At 43.4% G+C, this 20,678-nt stretch overlaps 1 protein-coding gene across 2 annotated transcripts; it reads left to right on the forward strand.

Annotated features, from left to right (window-relative positions):
* The first annotated feature begins 7,088 nt into the window (after window positions 1-7,088).
* Window positions 7,089-18,835, forward strand: LOC310705369 (vitelline membrane outer layer protein 1-like). 2 transcript variants are annotated; one of them, XM_083500064.1, is made up of 4 exons: window positions 7,107-7,193; window positions 14,252-14,443; window positions 17,186-17,286; window positions 17,665-18,835. In XM_083500064.1, the coding sequence occupies exons 2-4, from the start codon at window positions 14,273-14,275 to the stop codon at window positions 17,951-17,953; spliced, it is 561 nt and encodes a 186-aa protein (XP_083356190.1). In that variant the 5' UTR covers window positions 7,107-7,193; window positions 14,252-14,272; the 3' UTR covers window positions 17,954-18,835. The 2 variants fall into 2 exon arrangements, 1 of the variants encoding a protein (XP_083356190.1); XR_014525223.1 differs by lacking the exons at window positions 14,252-14,443; window positions 17,186-17,286; window positions 17,665-18,835 and adding an exon at window positions 9,447-9,716 and having other exon boundaries at window positions 7,089-7,193.
* Window positions 18,836-20,678: the final 1,843 nt, after the last annotated feature.

Raw genomic sequence — 20,678 nt, forward strand, 5'->3', positions numbered from 1 at the left:
TAGGTGGGGAGGCAAGCCTCAAAATGCGGGGGGGGGGGGGGCACTTTTCACACTATTTTCCAGCAGTATCTTAATGTGCCATCCCTGTTTTCAGTGACCCACCCTCTTCCTTGAGTTACCCCAAAAGGGGTGGCGGCAGTAAAAGTTTTGCCTATCACATGCCCTCCAACATTCCTCTGAAGAAAACTGGAACCCATGTCTTTAGGTGCTGCACTTCTGTGGGAGCCAGCTGACATGTGTGGCAGCAAGGCAGCAAGTCTTTGGGTGCCATTGCTCTTGCTGGACTTGCATGAGAACTCAGCGCTACTGCAAGTGCCACCTCCTCCCTCCTCCCCATAGTAACACGGAGGCGCCGGATAAAGATCTACCCAAACAGGAAGCCCTGGATGACAAGGGAGGTCCAGGGGTTGCTAAAGGCAAGAAATACTGCTTTCAGAAGTGGAAATAAGTTGCTGTACAGCTTAGCTAGAGCCGATCTAAAGAGAGGTATCCGTGTAGCAAAGGAGGCGTATAGACAGCGGCTGGAGGATCATTTACAAAGTAACAACACCAGGCAGGTGTGGCAAGGTGTACAAGAATTAACAGGGTATAAATCCAAGGACTCCCTGGCAGACGAGGGAGGGGCATCCCTTGCAGAGGATTTGAATGCCTTTTTTGCCCGTTTTGAAGTAACATCTGCAGACTGTACTTTTTGAGAATACTAAGGAAAAACCATCTTCCGTAGACACTGCTGCTTGCCTTCTATCACTGTGCCATTGAGAGCGTGCTCACTTATGGCTTATGTGTGTGGTACGGAAGCTGTACTACCCAGGACAGGATGGGGTTGTGCAGGGTTGTTAAGGCAGCAGAGAGCATTGTTGGCTGCCCACTCTCCACCTTAGAGCAGATTTATGCCACAAGGTGCCATAGGAAGGCACTGGACATAGTAAAAGATCCATCACATCCTGGTCACTGTCTCTTCGAGCTCTTGCCGTCGGGACGGAGATACAGGACGATGAAGACAAGAACGAGCCGTCTTAAGAACAGCTTCTTCTCCAGAGCGATCTCTACCCTGAATGGGAAGCCCGGACTTTGAAAAGATGACTTTGAAAGATTAGATGACTTTGAAAGTCATCTAATCTCCCTTGCTGTATTATTCTGTATTGTTTAATTAGTGTTTTTATGGAGCAGTCAAGTAATTTCGTTGTCCCCGAAGCAGGCAATGACAATAAAGATATTATTATTATTATTATTATTATTATTATTATTATTATTATTATAGTTGACCGATTGGGATCAGGAGCTCCTTGGTTTGGGTTACAGCACCGAAATGCTTTACAACAGTAAAGCGTTTAATGTTCAATCTGTTCTTGACCAGCTCTTTAGATATGTACAAAGGGTACTTACAGGCTCAGCTAGGGATATTAACTTAACAAACCGGTTTGTTAATCACTTCAGCAATTCTCTTCTACTATAAACTTGCATCTTACACATACAAAATCACAGGCTTGCTTGGGATCCAAAGACTTCATCCAAACCATGGGTAGGCAAACTAAGGCCCAGGGGCTGGATCCGGCCCAATTGCCTTCTAAATCCGGCCCATGGATCAACGTGTTTTTACATGAGTAGAATGTATCCTTTTATTTAAAATGCATCTCTGGGTTATTTGTGGGGCCTGCCTGGTGTTTTTACATGAGTAGAATGTGTGCTTTTATTTAAAATGCATCTCTGGTTTATTTGTGGGGCATAGGAATTCATTCATTCCCCCCCCTCAAAATATAGTCCGCTTCCCCCAAGGTCTGAGGGACAGTGGACCGCCTCTTTGCTGAAAAAGTTTGCTGACACCTGATCCGAACCAATGCCCCAATCCTATAGCAACACTATAAAACTCAAAGGAATCAAACTGTAATCAGAAAAGCTATTGGATCTTTTTTTTTTTTTTTGGTTAGTGCATCAACCCAAACTAACCATGGCAAACTATCCAGGGCAAATTGGATCCAGTGAGATTCTGTTTAGAGAATAAACTTATCCAAAATTCCTGGGATATAAATTAATTCACTGATTTCGAACATTCTCAAGACTTCTTCTTCCTCAGTGCTTCTGCAGCTGTGTCCAGAATTGGCTACCTTTGATGGAGCTCCTCATCAGCTCTGTGCTCTTCTTGACCCTCTCTGGTTGCCTCTGGAAGTCAGAAGCCCAGAAATATCACGACGTGCTTACAGTGCCAAATGGAGGACAATGGGGCACTTGGGGTAACACAGTGTTTTGTCATGAAGGATATGCTTTTGGCTTCTCACTGAAGGTATCTTTTTTGTATTGTCCATTTGCTTTGCTGGTTTACCAGTATGGGTCTTACCTTAAAATTCATGGCCAGCCTGTGCAATGAGGGCAGTATCTTAACAAAACTGTTATTGGAGGGGAGGATGGAGGTGGAAGGGATCAAAGCTCAGTGGCGAACCATATGTTTTTCATGTAGAAGGCTTACAAATTCAAAATAAAACCCTCCTGCCACACTCAAGATGAAGAAACAGAAGCAGAGGAAATGCAAGCAGGAACTTTTTGATTACAAGTATAGAAGCTCCGAGAAGTCTTAACAGCTCCTTGTAGGTCCACATTTGAAAAAGTGGCACCACTGTTATACTTTAACGTTTGGAAAAAAATCATGATAAATCCAATTTGGGGAAATAAAAATAATAACTTTTTTGAAAACCCCAGCGGACAATAATATTGTCTGGATCCTCCCTAAAAAGGGATTCAGTAAAGAATGGCAACTCCAAACTAATCTGGTGGCAGAAACCCACGTCAAGCCTGGTTTATTGCTGCTTCTTTTAACAGCAAATTTCATCGGCCACCAGCCAGCAGATATCCTTCTCCCCTGCCTGCTTCTTAAATGTCTTCATGCCATGCTATAGGATTTTCCCAGGGGCATTCTGGGAGGGAAAATGGTGGCTATGAATTTTGTGTCCACCAGAGGAAGTCCCACTACTACTAAAGAGGGAAGGGAGAAGGGAAAATAAGACAAAAAGTATTACCATAACTGTTACCAGTAAGGCCTCAGGGAACATTTATTACCATTTTGAAGACTCAGCCCCCTGAAAAATCAGTAATGCGGAACCCATATTTTCACAATCTGCTACTGTTTGTGGGTGGGTGGGGGTGTTAAACCAAGGGGCAGTTATGGCTGGGTCCTAGTTTGGCACTTCAATATTACACCTCCTCCAAACAGAGGAAACCTCCTGAATAATATAGAGACATACTGTAGGAACAGGCCTTCAGGGATTCCGTTTTAGATAAGCCAACAGAGTTGTTACATTTCTCATAATGTTGACTCATCTGTTTTTAAAAAAATAATATTTATTGCTTTTCCAAAAAATTTAAACACTAAAAGAAAAAACAAAAAACAAAAAAACAATACAATACAATGCATTAGGCTAACAAAAACACAAAACAATAAAATAAATCAAACAATTTCATTAACCCATCTTTCATTCACTTATTTCCACGACCTCCTCACACCTCCCTTTTTGTATTCTACTTCTGTTAATTATTTCAGCAATTCCTTTCCATCTTCCTCTGTTTTCTATCCTATAATTATCTTAACTCATTCTAACCTTATTTTTCCCTTTAATACTCTATTAATCTATTTGTACTTAATTCCTTATAACATTTCTACTAAAGCCATGTAACTTCATTCCAACATAATGTTGACTCATCTGGGTTGTATTGAACTGTCTGCAGGTTGCCTGAAAGGTGGATTCATTTTTTGGGGGGGGGGGGGTTTAAAGATTTTATTCATTTTCAATAACAACCTTCTAATTAATAACAAATTAAATCAAATCAATCCAAATTACAATAATAACAATATCACCAATTATATATTCCAATTATATTTTTTTTTTTGGGGGGGGGGGACTTCCCATGTTCCAGATGTCTAGAGATCATCATCATCATTCATATCTCTGCATTTTTGGCTATTTTTCAAATTTGAAACTAATATTGTCCATCCTTATTGTCAATCTCATCAGTTGTTGTTTCTGTGGCTCACGTCTTCTGTCGCAAAGGTTTTGTATTGTTAACCCACAGGAGGTACTTTTTTATTCATTTTGTTCTCTGTCCAATTATTTTGGTGTTCAGTCCTCTTATCTCTCCTTTGTTCGTCAAGTTCTCATTAAAGGCACTGGGCTTTGTTCCAAAAGTAAAGTTTATAAATGGCAAGTCAACAAGTTCTCTCGGATGTCTCTTAATGACCAGATGTCCGTATATGTCTTTATATAATGCTGTATTGTGGGGCAGACTTCCCAGCTGTGTATTATGTGGAAATTATTTAAATTCCTCCAAGAACAAAAGGACCCTCCCCAGATGTATTCAAGTCTCCAGGGCCAGATGAACTGCATCCAAGAGTATTAAAAGAACTGGCAGATGTGATCTCAGAACCACTGGCAGTCATCTTTGAGAATTCCTGGAGAACAGGCGAAGTCCCGGCAGACTGGAGGAGGGCAAATGTTGTCCCTATTTTCAAAAAGGGGAAAAGAGAGGACCCAAATAATTACCGCCCAGTCAGTCTGACATCAATAGCAGGGAAGATTCTGGAGCAGATCATTAAGCAAACAGTCTGTGAGCACCTAGAAAGAAATGCTGTGATACCAATAGTCAGCATGGATTTCTGAAAAATAAGTCATGTCAGACTAACCTGATCTCGTTTTTTGACAGAATTACAAGCCTGGTAGATGAAGGGAACGCAGTGGATGTAGCCTACCTTGATTTCAGCAAGGCATTTGACAAGGTGCCCCATGATATTCTTGTAAAGAAGCTGGTAAAATGCGGTCTTGACTATGCTACCACTCAGTGGATTTGTAACTGGCTGACTGACCGAACCCAAAGGGTGCTCATCAATGGTTCCTCTTCATCCTGGAGAAGAGTGACTAGTGGGGTGCCACAGGGTTCTGTCTTGGGCCCGGTCTTATTCAACATCTTTATCAACGACTTGGATGATGGACTCAAGGGCATCCTGATCAAATTTTCAGATGACACCAAACTGGGAGGGGTGGCTAACATCCCAGAGGACAGGATCACACTTCAAAACGACCTTGACAGATTAGAGAACTGGGCCAAAACAAACAAGATGAACTTTAACAGGGAGAAATGTAAAGTATTGCACTTGGGCAAAAAAAAAATGAGAGGCACAAATACAAGATGGGTGACACCTGGCTTGAGAGCAGTACATGTGAAAAGGATCTAGGAGTCTTGGTTGACCACAAACTTGACATGAGCCAACAGTGTGACGCGGCAGCTAAAAAAACCAATGCAATTCTGGGCTGCATCAATAGGAGTATAGCATCTAGATCAAGGGAAGTAATAGCGCCACTGTATTCTGCTCTGGTCAGACCTCACCTGGAGTACTGTGTCCAGTTCTGGGCACCACAGTTCAAGAAGGACACTGACAAACTGGAACGTGTCCAGAGGAGGGCAACCAAAATGGTCAAAGGCCTGGAAACAATGCCTTATGAGGAACGGCTAAGGGAGCTGGGCATGTTTAGCCTGGAGAAGAGGAGGTTAAGGGGTGATATGATAGCCATGTTCAAATATATAAAAGGATGTCATATAGAGGAGGGAGAAAGGTTGTTTTCTGCTGCTCCAGAGAAGCGGACACGGAGCAATGGATCCAAACTACAAGAAAAAAGATTCCACCTAAACATTAGGAAGAACTTCCTGACAGTAAGAGCTGTTCGACAGTGGACTTTGCTGCCAAGGAGTGTGGTGGAGTCTCCTACTTTGGAGGTCTTTAAGCAGAGGCTTGACAACCATATGTCAGGAGTGCTCTGATGGTGTTTCCTGCTTGGCAGGGGGTTGGACTCGATGGCCCTTGTGGTCTATTCCAACTCTATGATTCTATGCTCCTCCAGGCCCTGAAAGAGCTGGCAGGGATCCTGCGCTCTCCATCCTTCTGTCCATATTTTCTGTCCACAATCATATATAAAAATAATCCATACAAACAGATGTATTTTAGAACAAAGCACACCTCAAGTCCAAAAAAGCTCTTTTCCATAAGGGTTCCTTTTTTTGTAACTGCACCATAATAATTGCCATTTTGCTTCCATCTTCTGCCTGGGCTGCCATATCTGATCTTATTTTGCCAGCCCTGCTACTAATTAGAGTCCGTTGAGGGCAGTACATCGTACATTCAATTAAAATTTACACCTCTTGTGTTTCATTTAAATAATTAAATTCTTTATGGATGAGCTTCACCAAATCATGATGTAATATAACAAGTACGGAAAGATAGCGGTTGCTCACCTCCTTAATCCACGTTTCAAGATGAGAGTCTGTTTGAAGTCTAAAATTCAACATCCAACAACTGTATAATTTGGCAGTTTTTTCCTTTTATCTCCTCCATCTGGAACATGCCTGTTTTTAAAATCCAAATCTTATTTTATAAAACAGGTGTCTCCTGCATGTAGGAGTGGCTCTAGAGAGCACCATCCATGCCGTGCTCTTGGACCCAGCGTCCCTGCCGCTTGCAACTTGATGATCTGTGGGTCTGTAAATCAGTCCTCTCCCACCCTGGGGAGTTTGCCAGGGCTAATTACCCCCATATCAACCCTGAATTATTGGCATTGCTGGGGTCCGTTCATGTGGGAAGCAGCCATTTCCTACAGCAGCAAGCCGGAAGTCAGAAAGGCAGATTCCTAACCTCACCCCATTCTGCCCGCCCTGTTTGTTCATCTCTGTCCCACTGATGGAAAAGTTATTAACATTTGAGGTGAATGTAAATCCTCATCTATGTCCAATAAAGGTAAAGGTGAAGGGACCCCTGACCATTAAGTCCAGTTGTGGACGACTCTGGGGTTGTGGCACTCATCTTGCTTTATTGGCCCAGGGAGCTGGCGTACAGCTTCTGGCTCATGTGACCAGCACCTGCGGGCAATTGAGTGGACATGACTTGAGCTAGTACTGCTCATTGTGGAGCTAGCTATGCCATTGCAAGCCCTTGCACATAGGAAATTCCCACTGAAAATGTGATACTTTACTCATGCCTAAATCTTGGCAGTACTGCAGACATGGACTGCAGCACCAGCTTTAATCGCAGCCTCTTTTTCTGTTCTCCACCAGGTAGATCCATACTCTCCTTTAAAGTTCTGGAAAGATGACACATCTCTGAATGGTATCTGTCTCCACTGCACTGATGGCAAAGCAATAGAGTCTACCAGTGGATTGTGAGTAGCATTTTTGCTTTCTCTTCCTTTATAACTTTGTTGCTTGGGAGTGTGGGGTAGAAGAAGGAGGGGTAGTTTCACTGGCGTATGGAGGGGGGATGGGAGAGCTCACCGGCCCAGCATTTGGGGAAAGGGTGCCACCCCCCGGTAGGCACGCTGCACCCTGCGGGCAACATGCCACGCCCCTGGGACGTGCGCTAGCCACACCCCACCTGTTCTCCGCTCCAGGGGCTGCAGCATGTTGCTCTGCCACTGGGTAGTTTGAATTATTTCATGCTAGATTAAAGGCAATGGTAATTTGGACACACTCCAAAACTGTCACAGAATTTAACTGGAAAATATACATGCCTACACAAAGGTAAGTCCCACTGTGTTTAGTGGAACTTACTGCTAGCGGTAGTATGCCCAACTCCATGTTTGTGCTCTTGTCTCAGCGACGTCTATGCTGGCTTGGTCATGTAGACAGAATGGAAGATGGCAGGTTTCCCAAGGATGTGCTCTTTGCAGAGCTGGCTTCAGGCACCAGACCTATTGGCAGACCAACTCTGTCTTACATGGATGTCTGCAAATGTGGCCTGAAGGCTGGCAACATCAACCCCACCATATGGGAATCCCTTGCAGATGACCATGCTGCCTGAAGGCAGACAGTCAGTTTGTGCATCCATAGCAGTGACCAGAAAGGGAATGACCACTGGGAGGAGCACAGAAAGAAGAAACACCATGGAGCATCTGCATCGCCACAACCAGATGCCTTCATCTGTCCCAGCTGCAATAAGACCTATCTTGCCCTAATCGGTCTCTACAGCCACAGCAGGCCCTGTAAGCTTCCAACAGGCAGCGGTGGAGGAGAAATTCAGTTTGGCTCACATTTGAAAGCGAAGCTACTTTATTCATCCTTTCTGAAACAATACGCAAACCAAAACACAGCTATCCTGTGAAATTCACACTTCTTCAGATTTTGCAGTACAGTTCTCCAGGCAAGTAATGTGTACTGAAATGCACATACTAGGGTAGAGTATGTGTAAGGTAAAATGTAAAGGTTAAAGGACCCCTGGACGTTTAAGTCCAGTCAAAGGCGACTATGGGGTGCGGTGCTCATCTCACTTTCAGGCTGAGGAAGCCTGCGTTTGTCCACAGATAGTTTTCCGGGTCATGTGGCCAGCATGACTAAACCACTTCTGGCGCAATGGACACCGTGATGGAAACCAGAGCATACGGACACTCCGTTTATTTTCCTGTCACAGTGGGACCTATTTATCTACTTATCTACAGAGCAACGGGAGCTCACCTTGTTGAATAGATTCAAACTGCTGACCTTCCAAGAGACTCAGTGGTATAGCCCACTGTTTTATTACAACCCAGTCATATATCCATAGTTTCTTAGTTAAATGAGAATTGCACTAAAATCCTCACAGATCTTTCATGACGCCTTTAAAAAAATACCGTAATTTTCGTTCTATAAGACACACCAGACCACAAGACGCACCTAGTTTTGGGAAGAGGAAAACAAGAAAAAAAAATTCTGAATCTCAGAAGGCAGAACAGCAAGAGGGATCGCTGTGCAGTGAAAGCAGCAATCCCTCTTGCTGTTCTGGCTTCTGGGATAGCTGTGCAGTCTGCATTCGCTCCATAAGACGCACACTCATTTCCCCTTACTTTTTAGGAGGGAAAAAGTGAGTCTTATAGAGCAAAAAATACGGTAATTAAAAACTGACATGGGAACTTAAAGACTGGAAAAATTATGAAATGGAGAGAAACCAGAACTGATAGGTTCACTTATCTCTACTTATTCCCAGGTAAATAAGTTCAGACTGAGGCTTCACAGTGCTAGTTCTGTGTTGGTCTATGTTTCTGACACAATGCAACAAAACCCCAAACATTGTTAAAGAAGCAGACAGAGAAAGAGAAAGAGACTCAGTATAAAACGCCAATTACAAAGGAGGCAGAATTCCATCCAGAAGAATGGTAAATGCCAGTGCAAATGGAGACTAAATACTTGCAATAGGGAACCAATATGGGTAGTTTTGTCTTTATATCTAATCCCAGAAGTAACTCCTCACCCCCAGAAGGCCACAGGAAGAGAATATTGTGCATGCATGCAGGGGAATGTTATAATAACTGAGTAGGCTATGAATTTTGCTCTAATTTGGAATCATTTCTTCAGAAGACAGATCTGTATGTTTATGTTTCTGACAAAGGGCAGTGTATGAACTTTAATTTGGACATTGCCGTCGTTGTCTTTTCTTTTTACAGGCTTGGAACATGGAGTGAGATTGAGAAATGCAAAAGAGGCAACCTGGTGACCTTTTCTATGAGTGTGAAACCACCACAAGGGATATTTGATGATACAGCAGCCAATAACATTCATTTCATGTGTGATGATGGGTCTACACTGAAGGGCAAGTCTCCATCCTGGGGAATTTTGGCCCCTGGAGCAGCAACTGCACTACGGGCTTCATATGTGGCATCCAAACAAAGGTGGAAGATAACCAAAACACTTCTGATATGACAGGACTTAATGATGTGCGGATGTTCTGTTTACAGATAGGTAGCCGTGTTGGTCTGCCATAGTCAAAATTTAAAAATTCCTTCCAGTAGCACCTTAAAGACCAACTAAGTTAGTTCTTGGTATGAGCTTTCGTGTGCATGCACACTTCTTCAGATACACTGAAGTTCTGTTGTGACTGATCTGCCACCCTGCTGCACAGCCCTCGTCCGCTGGCAGCAGAGGATGACAGTGTGCAGTGGTGGTGCTTACCTGACCTCCTGAAAGCTGAACTGCTGCTGCTTGCTGTAAGGGAGAGGGGCAAGGCATTGGGGAGCTTGGTGTGGTGCAAACACACTGGCAGAGCCAATCCAGTACTCCTGCTGGTGTGTTTGCACTGTGCCGACTGCTTCTCTTTCTGTCCTTCCTTGTAAGCAGCAGTGACTCATCTGTTGGAAGGGTCACTGATTCCCCTCCCCCTGAATCAGATAAGGCGATTGTATTTAGACAGAATATAACATGATTTTGGAAATCTCTGGGGTCTCTTTCAATTTTCAACTGCTACAAGCATATGTGGACTGCTTTTTTTAAAACAACAACAACAACAACAACAACAACAACATAAACTTACTTATAATGAAGTAGACATGCATCAGATAATTAAAAAAGCTAAGTGATTCTCTTGTTTCAATTAAGTCTTAAAATATTACACACGCTAACCTTCATGTTACGTTTGGGGAAAATGTTTCGTTAACTCTCTGTGTCATTTGATACTTTGTTACAGTTAACTTTTTTGTTCTTATATTAAAACTCAGTAAAAATATTATAAAAAAGATATTCACCAGACAAACCTATTGAAAGATGGAATGAAGTTCATTTATGAATCACTGGAATACCAAATTTTGTGAAAACAGAAACTATATAGGTTATTTCCTCTTACAGAATTCCTTTTGATTATTTCTCTCATACAGAAAAACACACGAGAGACATCTTTCTATAATACATTCGTTGACCGCCTGTTCTGTTCTTTCACTGTTAAAAAAGAAATAAAATAAACTGAAGCATATGTTTATCTCTTACACATCCAATGGAGTAAATGTAGGTCTGTGGACTGTAACAAGTGTTTCTTGTAAAAATAAAATCTGTCTTGGGTCTTGTCCTCAATTGAGCTGTAACTCACTAGGAATCCACATTTTATCGCTTTGAATTTGCCCTCATTAGTCCACACAGTCAGGTATTTAGAGTTAAGGACCCAGTCAGTGAATGTGTGTCTGTGTTGTCAACCATTTCCATTGTTTTTTGGTCCCTCTGAGTTTTCGTGTTCCTGCCTCCACAGGTTAAAAAGGCAGCACTGCTCTTTTTGCCCTCATATCTTCCTACCTCCACTTGAGAATGTCCATGACCCTCCCATAAAAAAACCTTCCTGAACAAATTTGTGCACATAAGTTATTTAGGAATAGTGAAAATAATAATAGAATCATAGAGTAATAGAGTTGGAAAGGACTATGAGAGTCATCTAGTCCCATTCCCTGCAATGCATGGTGTAGGGTTCAAACCCACAGCCCTGAGATTAAGAGTCTCATGCTACCCTCTAAGCCAGGCGTGTAACAACATGTCAATCATGAGACTCCCAGTCAACCGTGGGGTTGTTTGTGGTCAGTCGCAGGGCCTTTCTCTGCATCATCAGATGCAGAAGTGCAGGCGCAGGAGGCGGGCTTAGCGTGGTTTTCCCAATGGGGAAGGGGGTGGCTGCTGGAGACAGAGGGAGGCACGAGGAGGAGCCACGTGGGAAGGCTCCCTTTGACAGGGAGGGAAGGAGGGAGGGAGAGGGCAGGCGCTATCGGGATCCACATCAGCTGCGTGGCTCCTGTTGACAAGGGGGAAAAGAGATCGCATGATGTTTGGGGGGTGTGGGTATGTTATGTACTAAGCTTGGATCCTAGAACAATAGGCAGGTAGGATCCTAGAATGCAACAACTGATTGGCTTGCAGGAGAAGACCCATCAGGCTGCAGGAGGGAAGCAGAATCAGCCAATCAGACAGGATTCATTGTGTAAATAATGTATATAACGGCCTGAAGGTTGTTTTTTTTTGGGGGGGGGGGGAATTCAATCACTGTTTTACAAGCAGCAATAAAGAGCACGAAATCACTGCAGGACTCCAAGTATATTTCACGCTAGGAGAAGTTTCGCACAGGACAGCTCCGCAGCCCAACTGGTTTGGGGGGGGGGAGAGAGAGCTGCTGGGGGAGGGAGGGAGAGAGAGAAAGGGCTGGCTGTGGGGGGGAGACAGCTAGCCGCCGGCCCACCCTACACCCACACCTGCCACCCACCCTGCACCCATCCCTGGGTGGTAGATCGCTCCCTGTTTCTGATAATGGATCATAGAGCAGCGAGTTGCCGAATCCTGTTCTAAAGCACAGTGCACAGTACTGGTCTTTGGCACTGACATGATGTCCTCACCCTTCTGACAGCCCTCCCCACTCTCACAGGCAAATGGGTTCTGGTTGTGGAGGCATTTCCTAAAGGCACTGGTAATGGGGGGGGGGGCAGGACAAAGAAGATTTCATAGCCTTCCCAATGCTCTGCTTTGTGATGGCTCAGAGGAGGTGTTGCTCAGGACAGAGAGTTCCTACACTTCATTGTCCTGCCCCCTTTAAATCCCCTGCTCACATTCATATTTCCTCACTCGGCTTCAGGACGCTTTCATTCTGCCTGGCAGCTGAGAGACAGTAAGTAGAACTACCTTGCTCTGCTCTGAGAAGTTTGGTAAGGGAAGACAAGGGTTGCAACATGGCCAGAATTACAGAGGCCTGATCAGTAGCCAGTAACCAGTGGGGATCCAGTCAAGCATTCTTGTTAGTGTTATTAGGCCCTACTTTTTGTGAAAAGTGTACCCCGCTTTTCACAAAAGATTTCAGGGTATTTAACAATGCATTCCTTTGGAAGTGTTGCAAATCTATGGCAGCATCCCCCGACCTTGTGATCTCTAGATGTTCTGGACTACAATTCCCATCAGCTGGAACCAGCACCGTGTTTGCTGGCTGGGGATGATGGGAGTTGCAGTCCAGCGCATATGGAATTTACCAGGGTGGGGAAGGTTGGCCTAAGGGGCGCTGCAAGGCTATGCCCTTTCCATGTAAAAAAAATGTAGATCAGTGTTGCGGGAGGTCCCAGGTATATCCTCCAGCATCTGCTAGTAGGGCTGGGAAGTCCCCTGTGTGAAACTTTGGAGAGTAGCTCTAGTGTAGACAGAACTAAGCTAGATAACCAATGGCCTGACTTAGAATAAGGCAATTTCCTGTGTTCCTAGAGCGAAGCCCCTGCTAAAGTGTGTATCTCTGATGTGGAGGCACTTAGCCCAAGCTGAATACTTTTTTTTTTTTGTAGGCAAAAAAATGGCTATTATAAAGAGCTCTGCAGAACAAATACATCTACTCCCTCTGTGTTGTCTATCCCTCTCCCACCAACACCAGACTTTAGTAAGACCAGCAGAATACTGGTGCCTGCAGAAGCTCACTGGTTTCCCCCACTGTGCCCTGCAAAGTTGTGGGAAAGAGGACCGGTTCATCTCTTAGGAACAGTTTCCAACTGTTTTTCAAACCGGTGCTCTGGTGTGGAATTAATAATGCTGTGAGTTTGCTACAATAAGTTCCAAGATGCTTAAGGATGGGCTGACTACAGGGTACCTCTTCCCTGTAGAGTTGGTGGGAAGGTGATTGGCTCTGCTAAGAGCCTAAGGCATTAGTCAGAGACAGAAGTAAGGAAAACTCACCCAGTTTTCATTTTACTTTATTGAGCTATTTGGGGCTGATAGGAAGTATGCGTTTATTTCAAGTTATTTCAAGTTAAATGACAAGTTATTTCAAGTTTAATGACAATTTGTATTTCCATCCCTAGGTGTGAAAATTTCTCCCTTCTATCTTACACCTAAGACTGGTTTGTGTGTGTGTGTGTGTGTGTGTGTGTGTGTGTGTGTGTGTGAGAGAGAGAGAGAGAGAGAGAGAGAGAGAGAGAGAGAGAAATCCCTTAAGAAAAAGAGAAACAGAAATTGGAGGGGGAGTTTTAATAGGAAGGCCAAATTGCCAAGACATAGGAAATACAACAACTTGGTTGTTGAATGCCTTGCGACCCAAACGTTTTGGCTCCTGAACGCTGCAAACCTGGAAGTGAGTGTTCTGGTTTGCAAATGTTCTTTGGAACCCAAACATCCGACGGGGTTTCCGTGGCTTCCTATTGAGTGCAAGAAGCTCCTACAGCCAATCAGAAGCCGTGTCTTGGTTTTTAACGTTTTTGGAAGTTGAACAGGCTTCTGGAATGGATTCTGTTCAAGAACCAAGGTACAGCTGTACATTTTGGCAAGTGTGAAGGGTGGGTAAGAAATTCACGTTTTAGTTAGTTAGAAATCAAAAGGTGTAGTCAGAAAAGCCATCAACTGATTTTACTTCATCAACCAAAAGTAACCACACTTCCCTCCAGAGGAAAATGCAAATTTGGGACCAGAGGAAAGAGCCACTATTCCTAAGGAATAAATTCTCAAGGCTGTTATTCATCCAATTCATTTTTGCAGCTAGGTGTGGTGCAGATCACTTTCCATGGAGCTCCCTCTCAGCGCTGTGGTCTTCCTCTTCTTCTCCTACCATCTCTGTGATGCAGAAGACCGAAAACATAATGCAGTCCTCACTGTGTCCAATGGAGGGAACGATGGCATATGGGGAAAACCTGAATTCTGTCCCACGGGATATGCAAATGGATTCCAAATGAAGGTAAATGCCTATCTATAGTCTGAATTTTGACACCCTGATGCTAAGGCGTGGTCACAATATTATACAGACGTATGAAAAGCACAAACAAACAAACACCTTTATTTAGAAAGAAGGGCAGGCAAAGCAGCAGACAGAATGAAAAATGCAGCCTCTATCACATAACCCACGCAGGGTCCCAGAAACACCAAGATGCCAAGTCTGTAGCATCTAATATACAGTTCAATTTACTAATTACTGAATCCCAGGCATGTCAACAGGATTTTCTGTCCCCAACACACAGTATATGTCCTGGGTCCTCATAGCATCTAGATCAAGGGAAGTAATAGTGCCACTGTATTCTGCTCTGGTCAGACCTCACCTGGAGTACTGTGTCCAGTTCTGGGCACCACAGTTCAAGAAGGACACTGACAAACTGGAACGTGTCCAGAGGAGAGCAACCAAAATGGTCAAAGGCCTGGAAACGATGCCTTATGAGGAACAGCTAAGGGAGCTGGGCATGTTTAGCCTGGAGAAGAGGAGGTTAAGGGGTGATATGATAGCCATGTTCAAATATATAAAAGGATGTCACATAGAGGAGGGAGAAAATTTGTTTTCTGCTGCTCCAGAGAAGCAGACACGGAGCAATGGATCCAAACTACAAGAAATAAGATTCCACCTAAACATTAGGAAGAACTTCCTAACAGTAAGAGCTGTTCGACAGTGGAATTTGCTGCCAAGGAGTGTGGTGGAGTCTCCTACTTTGGAGGTCTTTAAGCAGAGGCTTGACAACCATATGTCAGGAGTGCTCTGATGGTGTTTCCTGCTTGGCAGGGGGTTGGACTTGATGGCCCTTGTGGTCTCTTCCAACTCTATGATTCTATGATTCTATGTTAGGTTTCTGTGTGTTGCCACTGTGCAGTGCTTGGAGTCACAAGACTCTGTTTTGCATTCCAGAGATTCCAGGCTGTTGGAAGTCTCACAGAAGATGGGAGATGGATGTAATGTTACTGGTTTCCTGTTCCTTTGTTTTCCAGTTGCTCTCTGCTTTCACAGAGAGAGGATGTATGCTTTTCTGTCTGTGTAACTAGAAATCAAACTCTTTGCAATGTAGCTCATATTTCTCGTCCTTCCCTGCTGCTGGATACTCTTTGTAATGAGGGAACATGCCTGGAGCCTTATCAGAGGCTCAGGTCATTAATCATCGTCGGAGGCGATTCCAAAGGACTCGACTGGAGGATGAGCTTTTCCAGCTCGGTCGTAGCAGAGGCTCCGACACCTCTGAGAATAGCTTTTCATTAAATTTGCATATGCTTTTTGTAGTATACAAATATTGTCCTCTTTTGAGGGTGGAGTAGAGTGTCCCAAAATAAAACAGTGACCACAAATATAATAAAAAGTCTCACAGACAGAATACAAACAGGTAAAGCTTTTTCCCATCATTGTATTTCCATACTAGAGAAGGAATAACCTGCTGAATTTCTGTCTCTGACACAGCTGGGAAAAGCACAAAAACCCTACTTTCCCTCAAGGCCAACCCTAAATCAAAGCAAGAACTGCAATATTGTATCCATGTATTTGGGAGTAAGCCCCATTAAACAAAGAAAGACTTCTGAATAGACATATTAAGTTAATTATACAGGGAATTCTTCAGACATGCCTAAGCCTCCTTGCAAAGTACAGTTGCTGTGTGTGTGGAGGGGATGATTTCACACCCGCTTGCAATTATCCTGCAGTAGGAACTGCAGAAAATAACTTCCAGGTAGTACCCGATTTCAGATGAGCCAAGCACAAGAAAGACGCATCCTGGTCATTGGGAAGAGAGGAAGGGCAAATTGTGGAGATTCCAAGAACCAGAAAAAGAGGCAGAAGGAGGAGAGGAAAAGAACAGCTCTAGACCTCCAGAGAATCTTCTCACCTGGCACCCAAACAGCTCATGCAACAATGACAACTTTGAGTTGTTAAAGGAGGGGAGTGGGTAGGTAGAAGGGACCACATCTCAGTGGCAGAATATATGCTTTTCATATGGAAGGTCTCCGGTTAAAACCCTGGGAAAGGGTTTGCTTTGGGATCCTGTTGAGCTATTCCTGGTCAGAGTAGACAGAAATGGTCTAGAAGACCAAATGGTCTGACATACTATAACTAGGGGACGGATTTTCTCCTTTCTCTCAAATAATAAAGAGACGTAAGAACAGGCCTGTGTCGGTTTCATTCTGAGAGCTGTTACATTTCTCATAATGTTTGCTCATCTGGATTGCACAGAACTGGATGCAGGTTTTCTATGTCAGCAATTAGCAGGGACAGATTTAGGGGAGCGTGGCTGGTTTGGTTGCACTGCGTGAAGAGTTCTGGGGGTGCCTCAGAGTGTGCCACAACTATTATTTAGACTGGAAGTCAGGAAGTGGAGGGGTGCCAAATTTTGGCTTGTACAGGGCGCTACTGAAATTTGGGACCCCAAGGTCTGCCACTGCTGAATAGAAAGTCTGATTCCCCACCCCACATTTGTTCATCTCCATCCTACTGATGGAAATGTTTTTGTTCTTTGAGGTGAATGTAAATCCTCATCTATGTCCAGTACCTGCGGGCAATTGTGTGCACATGACTTGAGCTAGTACTGCTCATTGCTGATCTAGCTAGGTCATTGCAAGCCCTTGCAGATAGAAATTTGCACTGAAAAAATGTTGTTTTGCTCACAAATAAATGTTGCCAGTACTGCAGATGCAGATTGAAGCACCAGTCTCTCCCCCCCCCCCCGTTCTCCACCAGTATCGCAGAGATGTAAACGAAGCCTATAGAACAGATTTCACTCTGAAGGGCATCCGTCTCCACTGCACTGATGGAAAAACAGTAGAGTCTAAAAGTGGAGAGTGAGTAGCTTTTTGAATTTCTCTTCCTTTATTAACTTGTTGCTTGGAGGTTTGGGGTAGGAGCGGGAGGGGTAGATTGAAATATTTCATGCTAGATTAAAGGCAAATGGTAATCTGGACACACTCTGAGTTTAACAGCCCCAAAATATACATGCTTGCACAAAGTCCTGTGGAACTTACTTCTAGGGATGGAGGCAAAATTCAAATTGGTTCACATTTGAAGGCGAATCTGTTCTATACATCCTTTCTGAAATAAAGCTTTTTGCTCTAATTTGGAATTATATCTCTGGAGAGACTTTAAAAATTAAAGTTCATTGACAAAGTTGTGGTATATAAATATCTATCTAGACATTGCCATCCTTGTCCTTTTCTTTACAGGCTCGGGGAATGGATTGCAGTTCAGAAATGCCCCCAAGGCAACATGGTGTCCTTTTCTTTGACTATTGAAATACCACAAGGACTTCCTCATGCAGTCAGTAACCTTGAGGTCCTCTGCAGTGGTGGGGCTAAATTGAAGAAAGATATCTTTCAACCGATGAAAGAGGGCAAAATGAGCCAGCGCTGCCCTAGTGGCTTCATATGTGGCATCCAAACAAGGGTGGCGAATGAGCATGAAGTGCTTGTTAAAGTAGAACTTCGTGATGTGAAGATGTTCTGTTGTGACTGATCCACCACCCTGCTGCACAGCCCTCTTCCACTGGCAACAGAGGATGACAGGGTGGAGTGGTGGTGCTTATGTGGCCTCCTGACAGCTGAACTGCTGCTGCTTGCTGGAAGGGAGAGAGGCAAGTCATTGGGGAGCTTGGTGTGGTGCAAACACACTGGCAGAGCCAATCCAGTACTCCTGCTGGTGTGTTTGCACTGTGCCGACTGCTTCTCTTTCTGTCCTTCCTTGTAAGCAGCAGTGACTCATCTGTTGGAGGGGTCACCAATTCCCCACCCCCTGAATGAGATAAAGGGATTGTATTTAGACAGAATATAGCATGATTATGGAAATCTCTGGGGTCTCTTTCAACTTTCAAGTATATTTAGGCTGCTTAAAAAAAATAAAAATCAAGCTTGCTTATAATGTAGTAGTCATGCACCAGATCATAAAAACCAGCTAATTGATTCTCTTGTTTCAATTAAGTCTTAAAATATTACACACGCTAACCCCCATGTTATGTTTGGGGAAAATGTTTGGTTCATTCTCTGTATCATTTGAGATACATTTGGTTATAGTTCACTCTTTTGCTGTTACAGTAAAACTCATTGAAAATATTAATAAAAAAGACATTCACCAGACAAATATATTGAACACCGGAATGACGTTCATTTATGAATCACCGGAATACTAAATTTTCTGGCAGCATAGACTATATATGTTATTTTCTCTTACTGAATTCCTTTTGATTATTTCTCTCATACGCAAGGACAGGAGAGACATCTTTCTATAATATCATTGATTGCCTGTTCTGTTCTTTCACCAATAAAAATGAAATGAAATGAAGAGTAAGTGTGTCCCTTCTTATCAGCTGTGAGAGGAGCAGGAAGAGGAGATACAGGCAGCATGTGTGTCAGAGTGTGTGCGAGCAAACTAGGGGTGACAAGGTGAAACATTCACCTCTTGTGGTCATGACAGACAGAAGTGGGTTAGGAGCAGTGGCGTAGCGTGGGGGCGCAGGGGGGCCCGGCCGCACTGGGCGCAACATCGGGGGGGCATGCTCGCACTCGCAGCCCTACCTGGCTCCATGGGTTAGGGGGCGCAAATTACTTGCCTTGCCCCAGGTGCTGACAACCCACGCTACGCCACTGGTTAGGAGGAGCTGCTTCCCATGGTGCTCAGCCCTAGGAAGATGCAGCAAGAATATTATTAGCCCAAAGATGGAAGCAGCAAGAAAAAAACTCACTCACAGAAAAAAACAAGTGAGGGAGCGACACCAGGGGACAGGAAGGGCTCAAGACAGGAGTCAGAACTGAAAGGGGATATATTGAAAATGTTTGCTGAAATTAAAAAGGACATAAAACAAATTGAAAAAAAATATAGAATCCAAATTAGAACAGGTGGATAAAAAATAGGAGAAATGGATAAAAAAATAGAAGTGACGGTGAATGAATTGAAGGGACAAATAAAGGAGGTTACTAAAAGGACACAAAGCTTGGAAGAAGGGTTGAAAAGAACAAAGTTAGAAGTGTCTTTCCTTGTAAGCAGACTCATCTGTTAGAAGGGTCATTGATTCCCCTCCCCCTGAATCAGATAAGGCGATTGTATTTAGACAGAATATAGCATCATTTTGGAAATCTCTGGGGTCTCTTTCAATTTTCAACTGCTACAAGCATATGTGGACTGCTTTTTTTTTAAACAACAACAACAACACAAGCTTACTTATAATGAAGTAGACATGCACCAGATAATTAAAAAAGCTAAGTGATTCTCTTGTTTCAATTAAGTCTTAAAATATTACACACGCTAACCCTCATGTTACATTTGGGGGAAATGTTTGGTTAACTCTCTGTGTCATTTGATACTTTGTTACAGTTCACATCTTTTTTATATATTAAAACTCAGTGAAAATATTATAAAAAAGACATTCACCAGACAAATTTATTGAAAGATGGAATGAAGTTCATTTATGAATCATTGGAATACCAAATTTTGTGACAACAGAAACTATATAGGTTATTTCCTCTTACAGAAATCCTTTTGATTATTTATCTCATACAGAAAAACACACGAGAGACATCTTTCTATAATACATTCGTTGACCGCCTGTTCTGTTCTTTCACTGTTAAAAAGAAATAAAATAAGCTGAAACATATGTTTATCTCTTACACATCCTATGGACAAAATAAAAAAATTCCTTCCAGTAGCACCTTAAAGACCAACTAAGTTAGTTCTTGGTATGAGCTTTCGTGTGCATGCACACTTCTTCAGATAGGTATCACTTTCCATGGAGCTCCCTCTCAGCGCTGTGGTCTTCCTCTTCTTCTCCTACCATCTCTGTGATGCAGAAGACCGAAAACATAATGCAGTCCTCACTGTGTCCAATGGAGGGAATGATGGTATATGGGGAAAACCTGAATTCTGTCCCACGGGATATGCAAATGGATTCCAAATGAAGGTAAATGCCTATCTATAGTCTGAATTTTGACACCCTGAAGCTAAGGCGTGGTCACACTATTATACAGACGTATGAAAAGCACAAACAAAGAAACACCTTTATTTAGAAAGAACGGCAGGGAAAGCATATGTTTATCTCTTACACATCCTATGGAGTAAATGTAGGTCTGTGGACTGTAACAAGTGTTTCTTGTAAAAATAAAATCTGTCTTGGGACTTGTCCTCAATTGAGCTGTAACTCACTAGGAATCCACATTTTATCGCTTTGAATTTGCCCTCATTAGTCCACACA

Source organism: Podarcis liolepis (assembly GCF_965112155.1).
Source record: "Podarcis liolepis genome assembly, chromosome: 4".
Taxonomy (NCBI): domain Eukaryota; kingdom Metazoa; phylum Chordata; class Lepidosauria; order Squamata; family Lacertidae; genus Podarcis; species Podarcis liolepis.

Coding starts and splice junctions, on each gene's coding strand:
- LOC310705369 (XM_083500064.1), top strand. CDS start 14,273: ATGGAGCTCCCTCTCAGCGCTGTGGTCTTCCTCTTCTTCTCCTACCAT. Junction 14,444..17,185: donor CAAATGGATTCCAAATGAAG/GTAAATGCCTAT, acceptor GTTCTCCACCAG/TATCGCAGAGATGTAAACGA. Junction 17,287..17,664: donor GTAGAGTCTAAAAGTGGAGA/GTGAGTAGCTTT, acceptor TTTTCTTTACAG/GCTCGGGGAATGGATTGCAG.